At 34.0% G+C, this 11,033-nt stretch overlaps 2 protein-coding genes across 2 annotated transcripts; both read right to left on the bottom strand.

The window, feature by feature from the left end:
* Positions 1-921: 921 nt before the first annotated feature.
* Positions 922-3,415, bottom strand: LOC134266058 (erythroid differentiation-related factor 1-like; the record flags this gene model as incomplete). The annotated part of the gene is made up of 5 exons (XM_062748292.1): positions 3,351-3,415; positions 3,058-3,186; positions 2,631-2,687; positions 1,570-1,649; positions 922-1,006 (listed from the first exon to the last, which is right to left on the bottom strand). Coding segments are annotated over exons 1-5 (408 nt in total), but the record flags the coding sequence as incomplete, so codon positions are not given.
* Positions 3,416-4,434: 1,019 nt separating this feature from the next.
* On the bottom strand, positions 4,435-6,547 carry LOC134266057 (uncharacterized). Its single transcript, XM_062748290.1, has 2 exons — positions 6,497-6,547; positions 4,435-4,857 (listed from the first exon to the last, which is right to left on the bottom strand). The coding sequence occupies exon 2, from the start codon at positions 4,855-4,857 to the stop codon at positions 4,435-4,437; it is 423 nt and encodes a 140-aa protein (XP_062604274.1). The 5' UTR covers positions 6,497-6,547.
* Between the last annotated feature and the right edge of the window lie 4,486 nt (positions 6,548-11,033).

Raw genomic sequence — 11,033 nt, 5'->3', positions numbered from 1 at the left:
CACCCTCTACCTAAGATGCATGAAGTGGCCAAGTTTGATGATTCTAAGTCTAATAGTTTTCAAGTTATGGACCGGACAGGATTTTTCCATATTTGGCTATAACTTTTTAATTATAGGTCAGAGCGACCTACTTTTTGTGCGCAACACACCTTCTACCCAAGATGTATCAGCTGACAAAGTTTGATAACTCTAGGCCTTATAGTATTCAAGTTATGAGCCGGACACGAGAAAAGCTAACAGACGGACGGACGGACAGACGGACAGACAGACGGACATGAAGCCTATAACATAATACGTCCCGTCTTAAGACGGGCGTATAAAAACCAAAAGAGTGGATCAGACTCAATAGGCTTCAGTGTATTCAAACTCACCCCCTTCTCTCAGACCAAAAACTTAATTCTAAAGAACTGTTATAAATGCACTGTATCCTAACTATAGATAAATTTCATGCTTGACAATTTCTGGAATTTATCTGACAATTAACATATTCATTTTCATGTTCAAGTCCCGAAAAGCTCTATTCACCTGTGAAAAATGTTTTTTGACATTGAGAAAATATTTATTATAGGTGTAAATATTGAACTTATCTATTTAATTTTTAATATATGGTACCGGCATTTACCACCCAGAAAAAATGTTTAAACACAACACAGTATCATTTAAGAGAAATCACTGTTGTTTACTTCCACAGATAAAATATATGTAAATATTAAATGTTCAATTAATTTATCAAGACCTTTTAAAATGATAAGAATACTAGAATTGATTGCAAATTTGGTGATGTACTGTAAATTTCTGTTTATTGGAATTTAGATTTAAGGGTCAGATCATACTAACTGCAAAAAAAAAAAACCTCTTCAGTGTGTATTGTAGAGAGAGTTCTTACAAAATAAAATCTGATAGTGATCTTTCAGGACTTACTTCTGAAAAATCGTCCTGCTCACTAACATCTCTGTTTAATGTTGAAACTGGCAGCGATTCTCCTGAATTCAAAGCTTCTTGTACACTGAAAACATAAATACCCAAACTGTGTGTCAGAACAAAATGTGTATAAACCATGTGCATGTATATCTACATAAAACAAAACAGAAAACTGTTCTCTTTAAAAAGATTTCCATGTAATATTGTATAACTGATATCATGCTTCCCTGATTAAACTAGACCTTAACTATAAATATAGACAAATCTCCTTATCTTGAACTTGACAGAACCAAGATTCAACTCTGAGAGATCCAATGGTTCTAGCTTACTAGTCCATGAAAACATAAGAATTAAGTGTTTGGGAATGCCAACTCAATTTGACATACCCATTATGTTTGAAATATTAGTGTTTAGGATAATGAATTAAACTGTATATTTTTAATTTCTACAAACATGACACTGTTTATTCTGAAAACTTGCTCTGTATTCAGTATCTTCATATAGCTCCATAAACTGTTACTGGGAAGTTCACTGTATCATAATCACCTTATTGAGAAAATCATTTACCACAAGTTAACTCCCTTTTTAACTGAATGCATTGAAAATGACTACATATAAAGAGAACAGGTTTAACAATACATGTAGTACCTTCTGTACAGAAACTTGGAAAGCATGTTCTTATTCTGGAGATAGTCTCTGGTCTTCTTTTTCTTTGGCACACATTTCACCTAAATCAGGGATGGGGTAATTGAATAAAGTAATTGTAATTGAGTGTAATTAATTACAATTTTCAAAGTAATTGGAAGTAATTTGTATTTGAGCGAGCCTTCAATTACAAGTAATTGAATGTATTTAAATACATTTCAAAAAAGGTCATGTATTTTCAATTACTTTTCAATTACATTTCAATTACTTTTTTTCAAAATAAAAGTTTATATTTAAAAAGGTGTCTTATACTGATACATAGTTTTATACTGGTGGGTTTATTTTACTTATTCCCATGTTTTATAAATCTCAGTTCTCCCTATTCCCACTTACAAATAACAATGATTGTTGAGATAGTTAATTTGTTTTACAGTAATTAGACTAACTACATCCCCTTTTAGATTTATCTGTATTCTATTCATTTTAAGATAGAAAATAATGAATGGAATTGTGATAGATATTATTCATTTCCTTCAAAAATATGGATTTGAGAAAGTAACAAAAAGATCTTGCCATACACCATACTAGTGTAGCATGGGCTTGTGTTTGTACAATAATTAATTGTCTCATAATGTTTAATTTGTTTAATGAGTGTGTCACACTCATTATAAGGTAAAGGTCTAATTTTGACCAGGTGTGAACCCCTATCATACCCAAGGACAAAAACACTGAATGAAAGTTCGTGTTCGATCGCTATAGAAAAAATCTTATTAAAAAAAATCTTTTATTTTTTTTATAAAAATAAAACTCGAAGTAATTGAAATGTATTTAATTACATTTGTCAAAGTAATTGAAAGTAATTAATTACATTTGAAAAAATCAATGTAATTGTAATTGCAAGTAATTGACAAAATTATCAATGTATTTGAAAGTAATTAATTACATTTTAAAGTAATTGACCCCAAGCCTGACCTAAATACACATGTAAGTGAACTTGTTAGAGACTTCCATCAATGAAGATTTATATACAATCTCTAATTAAAAGTAAATCCCAAAAATATTACCTGCATGTCTTTCTTTACTGACTCCAAGTAAAATTCTCTCAACCATTTCCAGTCATCCTAAAGTCATAGGAGTGTAAATAATTAAATAAATCAACAAACCATTCTGCATCTTGATATTCTATGAAAACCAATGAAATTTATGATTATAACACTTGATTTCAGTTGTAACCTTTCTAAAAACTACCATGTTTACCAAGTTTGATTAAAGTGAACAAAAACTCCAAAAGAAAATTAACACATTTTGAGTTTGATTTGTATTCGTTTTCTTCATATTTCATTCAAGCAAGTAAACACTCCTGTGTTTCTATGTCCAAAACTATATGAAACTATTTCTGAGCAAGTCAAATATTGAACATAAATGAGAACTAATTGTACACATTAAACAATATCTATTAATATTTTACAGGACATATACCTATTAACTTACCTTCTGTTTTCTCAGTAGGTTTTTGTGGATATCAAAGTCATCAATCAGAAGAGAGTTGTCTACCTTGTGAACCATCATACTGATCTGGGATTTGGACGAAAACGGCATCTTCAGCAGTTTCTTGATATTCTGGAGTAAAAGAAATACATTTATCAAATTAACAATTTATTTGATACACATGCTACTAGAGTATATTACCAACAATTCCATATAACTTCAAATCATTAAGATTTTTTTATCCCGGGTAAAAGGAAGTTCCAAAATCATTAAATAACAAGTAAACATCTGAGCACCTTAGCTTGTGAGATCACATCAACTTCTCCTGTAAGGTCTAATGCATTGTTTGCCATTGCAAAACTGAAAAGAGAATGTTTCTGGTTAATAATAAAGTTTATTAAATACCTTTGTAATCTGAAAATCACTGAGAACTGTAAATATAAATGGAAGGTGAAAAAAATTACAGTATTTGAAATTGGTATTTCTAATATTAGATTTGGCATATATTGACCAAAGAATGTGATTCAAAATAATTAAATTTTACTGCATAGTAAAATCCACTCCTCTAAGACTGTGGTATGCTAAAACACAGCATTGTAGAAGATTATATAGGAACAAAATTATAATTAATTTTAAATTATACTGGGATATAAAGGTAAACAGATTGAGAATATAATCATGGGAGTCAGATGTTTATTACGGGTAACTGTTATTGTGAAAAAGATTGAAAATCCTAGCCTAGAACTTTTGGGAATTTCATCTGTTCATTTTTTTTTTTTACAGACCCAGAGCTGCCAACATTCTGAAATGAGAAATAGTAAGGCGTGGTCCGGGGACCGCCTAGGCCCCCTGCCGCTGAAGATGTTTTGTAAATGGTCATGCAATCGGAGCAATTTGAGGCACGTTTCCATTTTGTTTACTTTAAAACATTGACATGAATGCGATCGGCCATCTAAAACCGAAACGACGATACAAGCAAGCGTTGTAAGGATTATGAATATTTAATTATAATAGTAGAATCTGTAGACGGCCAGTTATGAAAATTCTGGTATTATAAACTTTGATCGAGAAAAAGCGAAATCGGAAAAATAAAGAGAGATATCGTAAGGCGTACTTTGGACGTTAATTTCGTAAGACTTACGCCAAAATAGTAAGGGTTGGCAGCTCTGCAGACCCCCCCCCCTAAATGTACCACTATATACTGTCAGGGTTGTCCATAAAACCTTCACTGCTTATAATCATATCCCCCAGCTATTTTAATATCATCTCTCAACTCTTTATGGGAGAAAGAACCTCAGAATCCCTTCTGCTTTTTAAATGTTCCCTGCTATTTTAATTCTTAGGGAAACCCTGCCTGTGAATATAAAGAAAGGTGTAAATCTAAAAACATTCCACATCTAATATTGCATACCTTGAAACTCTTTTTGGCCACAGAAACTGCCTAGCCTTCTGCTGTTGGGAGAGTGACCTCCTCCTTAACCAGTTAGCTGGAGGCTTATTGAGATCTGTTTGAGGCTGGAGTAAGGCCATGAGAGGAGAGAAATCTAGTGTAGGGTCCTTCACTCTCACTACAGATTTAATCTCCCCTCTATCCTGGGAATCTGTGCTATCTGTACTGCTGCTTCTACTGTATCTTAACACAGGCTGGAGTTGATCGGCTGGTGAGGTCACGGAGTTCTGTTGTGACACAAAGGATGAAGAACAGGAATCGTTATCCCCCAGTGAAGAAGCATGTGCCGTCAAGTCTTCAGTAATGCTGTCATTGTTTGATGTGTATAGGTGCAAATTCTTTGGTACATCCATCTACAAATATGTTCAATAGGTAAAACCAAAAACCATACAAAAGGTTACAAAGTATTAAATCTGCATGTGGTGCTTATTGAAGTAGAAACATAGGTAATCAAAGATTATGAAGCTCACCTCGACGAATGTTATCAGTGTAAGTAATGCAGATCTCACATCATATTTTCTTAATGTCTAGTATTTATCCCAACAACAATATTCTTGCAAACTGTGTTTTAAACCCTTACATGGCATATACACATTTCTATGCATGTAGCATGAAAAACATGTATAGTGTAAACAAATATTCATAAATTTGTTAATACTGCAGATATCAAGGACTTCAAGTTCATTGGGATTAATCTGTCCCCAAAACTTTAACCTGGTCTCTTGTATGAAAAATATAGGTCAGATTCAGCATCCAAAGCAAGTCTGATAGTGTCCATCCCTAGATGCATCATTCATGCAAGTTTGGTTCAGGTAGGTCTTATAGTTACTTGGGAATGAAAATATAGGTCAGATCCAGCATCTGAAGCAAGTCTGGTAATGTCCACCCCTAGATGCATCATCTATGCAAGTTTGGTTCAGGTAGGGTTTATAGTTACTTGGGAATGAAAATGTAGGTCAGATCCAGCATCCGAAGCAAGTCTGGTAGTGTACATCCCAAGATGCATCATCTATGCAAGTTTGGTCCGGGTAGGGCTTATAGTTCCTTGGGAATGGACCTGCTCCAAAAATTTTAACCTGGTCACTCATCTGGAAAATGTAGGTCAGATCCAGCATCTGAAGCAAGTCTGGTAGTGTCCATCCCTATATGCATCATCTATGCAAGTTTGGTTTGGGTAGGGCATATAGTTCCTTGGGAATGGACCTGCTCCAAAAACTTTAACCTGGTCACTCATCTGGAAAATGTAGGTCAGATCCAGCATCTGAAGCAAGTCTGGTAGTGTCCATCCCTAGATGCATCATCCATGCAAGTTTGGTCTGGGTAGGTCTTATAGTTACTTGGGAATGCCAATGGACCTGCTCCAAAAACTTTAACCTGGTCACTCATCTTGGGAATGGGCCTGCTCCAAAAACTTTAACCTGGTCACTCATCTGGAAAATGTAAGTCAGATCCAGCATCCGAAGCAAGTCTGGTAGTGTACATCCCTAGATGCATCATCTTGCAAGTTTGGTTCAGGTATATATAGGGCTTATAGTTACTTAGGAATGGACTTGCTCCTAAAATTTTAACCTGGGACGCTGACGCCGACGCCAACGCCGGGGGTATAGCATAAGCTCATTTCGACTTTGTCGAGGTGAGCTAAAAATGACACAAAATTATAACTAATCTCAGTGAGATCCATATAGAGACTAAAAATTTAGTCTCTAGGATCTCGCTGAGATTTAAATTTATATCACATAACCTTATATCATCCAATTTAACATTCACCCTCTATCTTTCGCTCTCTTTCTCTTCCCCCTTCTCGCACGCAAAAACATACAAACACTTACAGTACATTACTTTCACACTGTTTTAATGTTGAAGGTTGCAGACGTATTTATCACAAACACCAATGTTTTGACAAAAATAGACCAATATCCTACGATACTGCCTCTTATGCTTGTCTTTGTTTAGGGCAGAATCATGTGTCACTCATTTTATATCCAATCTTACCTTTATTTGGTATGTTTGGTAACAGTATTTTCTAGAAAGTTAGGAGGAAAAGTGAAACTAGGATTAATTTTGAGTAAATCAAACGTATTAATTTCCATTCAAGAATAGATTTATATAAATGCTATGCCTTTCAGTAAAGGATGATGGTAAAAAGAGAGATTTCAAAATTAAATATATAAGAAACTAACGTTTTATTATAGAATTGATTAGAATGAAAAGATTTCAAGCATTATCTCGTTTAACTCGAATAACTTGAGTATGAGTTATTGATGTGGGTCATCTCAAAATACGTTAGAAAACCGCGATGATTTTATAATTTTTGTAATATGATGATGTATAGTAAAAGCCTTTGATTTAAAGATCATTTAAGGAATCAGTTAAAAAACGGAATTTTTGCATGAAATATAATGATGTAATTGTTTTGATCAATTTTCGGATATATTTAAGCCGACCGGAAGCGCACCAAAATTTTAATCAACAATGGCGACCGTCGGAGGCATGTGCGTGAGAACTGTCACATCAATTTCAAGAAGTTTAAGACATAATATTTATCCGAGAGTGACGTGGAATAGGTGAGCATTATAACTTTATGTTTTGTATATGTTATACAGAGTGATAACCTTGAAATACCTTGTTATATTCGTTTATTTACTATATGTATTTCAAGGTTACGAAACGTTCAAGATTCGCTTTCAATTTCATCATTTGCAAAGTTTTCAGAATTGGTATTATGTTAATTAATGAACAAATAAGACATGCAAAAGACATCCTTGCCAGGCCTTATTGTGAGGTGCTCAAGAAATGAAAGCTCTTTCATAAGAACAAGTTGATATAATTCACAATGATATTGAAAATTGCGTAAGAATTATGAACTTACATAAAGTCTTTGAGGGTGTCGTTCTTGTCGAGTTAAATTTTGCAATATTTTGTTTTTAAGCTAAATAATATAATAAATTGTTATAACTAACAGTTTCCCATTGGGAAAAGCAATCACATCCATTCATGTGGGATAATGGTTCAAAATTAAACATTAGTTTAACTTAGTTAGAATAATCTAACTTTGTCTCGGGACAAATCCTTACCACAGTTAGAATATGTTCATATACTGGCAATGTAGCAAATTGGAGCGGATCCCCTCCCGAAATGATTTTGAAGAATACAAAAGGGGTTGAGTTGAAAATAACTACCAAATGAATCAAAACAAATCTTTTTGAGATTGTATATGTCTTTTACCCAAAAAATAATCCATTGAGGACAAAAATTCAACTAAGGATGTATTCACTTTGACAAAAGAATTGACCTATAGGAGAGAACAATTTCAGTCTACATCAGTCTATGCGAAAGTCACCGGACCGTCGGTTTTTACCGGTAAAATTTAGGTCGGGTCGGTAAAAATTTCAGTATTTCCCGGAAAAAAGTGACATTTAAAGATCAATCTTCATTTGTTGTTTTCTACCGTATGTATGTCTAAAATTTTTCAGATTTGTATTTTATACCTCAAATTTATTATTTACAACTTTTCAGTAAACCTCCAAAATTGGCCGAAACACAAATTTGTCTGTTTAAGCGTTGATTTTTGCATGGATTTTGGCCTAGAAGTCCTTCAGGGCAGGCCTGCCCCTAAATATAATTGTGATATTTTGATAGGTTGGGGTGTAAGGAATAATTTAAGATAGGAATTTTTGAGGGGCACCCCTGCCCTAGGGTCGAAATTCACTAAAAACCTACAAAAAATAAGAAAACCTGATTTTGATAATCTGCTTCAAATTTATTTTTTTCATTCTGATAGTCAGACTAGCTCAGTTGATATATGTGCTGACTTTTAGACTGTGGAAACTTTCATTTTAAAGTCGTGGGTTCGAATCCACCTGGTACCACACTTTTTAAAGTTTTAAATATCGCCTTTTCAAAGACTATTTTAATTTTTTTCATAGACTTGTGTATTTTTCTTCAATTATCTATCCTTTATGCATGCCCATTCTTGATATAAGAAACACTAAAGAGATATCAAATCGTAACAATCAAATGTACAGTTGTCAGTCAGGCGGAACAAACCTCAGTATGAGCACACTTTCTCCGAGGACAAGACTAAAAAGTCTATTCTCAGTTATGTTAAGGAAGGTTTGAGTTCACATTTTGTGGTGCACTGTATTGGAAGCTTAATTGTGATGTCATGAAAAATTTAACAAGCGACTAAAATCAAATTAACGACATGATGATTCGTAAATAACAACTCATATTTCTTTACTTGATCAATTATTTATAAAATCTTGTAAAATCACCATACTTGATTACAATGCTGTCAAGTAATAGAAGAAAGTTTCTCATCAAATATGACGTCACCTTGCAGCCTTAACATGACGCAGTATAAGTGATCCTGAGGAATTGATTCACTGGTTTAATAATTACAAAACATGCTTAAAGTTCATTGATACTCTGATAAGAGAGATAACTCTTAATGACATAAATGTCCATTATTCCTTAATTTCCTTTATAGATTTGCCAAGTTGAAGTGTCTTTTTTTTCCAATTTTGCCCTGCAAGCTATGCTATAATTGTTTGTATTTTACTGATACATGTAAAATACATCTCTTTTGGAAAATCATTAAGGTTCAAGCTACATTTTATATGAGTGAGCAGAGGGTTTATGAACCTTAAATTGATATGAAGTCATCGTGTGTTTTTTTAAAAAGCCTAATCATTAAAACGAAAAGAAGATATTTATTTACAATGTAAATAGAATATGAATTTATCTAGTAGCATTGGAGCTGCACAAGGACAGGAATGTATAGAACTACAAGGATAAGAGTATTCTTGATTTACATCAAAGTGTAAGGGCATAGACTAAATTGTTTGAGCTGAAATATGGAATATTAATTGCTTATATAGTGTATATTTTGAAAAGTACTGGGAGCTGATTCTGGTTTGCATAACTTTATTTAATACAGAATTAAAGCGAAGTGGAATTTTTTATCTATTGAACACATTTTCTGCAATATTTTCAGAACTTCCCAGCACAGACTAGCTCTCTGCACTTTTTGGGTGGAGAAAGTAAACATCTTTAAATGTGAATCAATTTTTTCTTCAAAAACAAGTGTATGTCCTTGTCTTTGCCTCATTTCCTACATTCAGCTTAACAATTCTATTTTTTTAGCTCACCTGAGCCGAAGGCTCAAGTGAGCTTTTCTGATCAAAATTTGTCCGTTGTCTGTCGTCATCGTAGTCGTTGTTGTCGGCGGCGCGTCGTAAACTTTTCGTATTTTCATCTTCTTCTCAAGAACCACTGGGCCAATTTCAACCAAACTTGCTACAAAGTATCCTTGGGTAAAGGGGATTCAAGTTTGTTCAAATGAAGGGCCACGCCCTTTTCCAAGGGGAGATAATTATTTATAAATTAGAGAAAAATTAATGGCATTTTTTAAAAATCTTCTCCTCAAGAACCACTGGGCCAGGAAAGATGAAACTGATGTGGATTCATCCTCAGGAAGTGTAGATTCAAGTTTGTAAAAATCATGACCCCCGGGGTAGGGTGGGGCCAAAATGGCTGATCAATGTTTTAGATAGGAGTATATAGGAAAAATCTTTAAAAAATCTTCTTCTCAAGAACCACTGGGCCAGGAAAGATGAGACTCATGTGGAATCATCTTCAGGTAGTGTAGATTCAAGTTTGCTCAAATCATGACCCCCAGGGGTAGGGTGGGACCAAAATGGCTGATCAAAGTTTTACATAGGAGTGTATAGGAAAAATCTTTAAAAATCTTCTTCTCAAGAACCACTAGGCCAGGAAAGATGAAACTCAGGTGGAATCATCTTCAGGTAGTGTTGATTCAAGTTTGTTATAATCATGACCCCCAGGGGTAGGGTGGGGCTAAAATGGCTGATCAAAGTTTTACATAGGAGTATATAGGAAAAATCTTTAAAAATCTTCTTCTCAAAAACCACTGGACCAGGAAAGATGAAACTTATGTGGAAGCATCTTCAGGTAGTGTAGATTTAAATTTGTTCAAATCATAACCCCCTGGGGTAGGATGGGGCGAAAATGGCCGATCAATGTTTTACATGGGAATATATAGGAAAAATCTTTAAAAATCTTTTTCTGAAGAACCATTGAGACAGGAAAGATGAAACTCATGTGAAATCATCCTCTGGTAGTGTATGAAGGCATTCTCAAATAGTATTAAAATTCAAGCCCCCCCCCTCCCCCCCCCCACCTCGGTAAACTTTCAGTTCTGATCTGATATTTGCTAGCTGATGTGCTCAGGTGAGTGATGTAGCCCTTGGGCCTCTTGTTTTAAATACTTATCACATGACAAACAACTGATACATGCAATATAACTGTTACTGTGTAACGCCCAGCTCTATCCATGATGGTTAACTGTATTACATTTTCTACATGTGTTCAGTTATTTTGTTACAATTTTTTTTAGAAAGTAATATGTTTAACATATGAAAATGGTGCTAGGATCACATTTTCTACTTCAGTCCTTAACATAGCTGAGTTGTTCTACAAGTTTATATCTCATTATTATTATTTTAAA

Source organism: Saccostrea cucullata, unplaced genomic scaffold, assembly GCF_032062105.1.
Source record: "Saccostrea cucullata isolate Sc308-1 unplaced genomic scaffold, CSIRO_AGI_Scuc_v1 ctg9796, whole genome shotgun sequence".
In the NCBI taxonomy this organism is placed as follows: Eukaryota; Metazoa; Mollusca; class Bivalvia; order Ostreida; family Ostreidae; genus Saccostrea; species Saccostrea cuccullata.
Note: the sequence above shows the minus strand (reverse complement) of the source record. Positions and strands in the feature narration are given on the sequence as shown.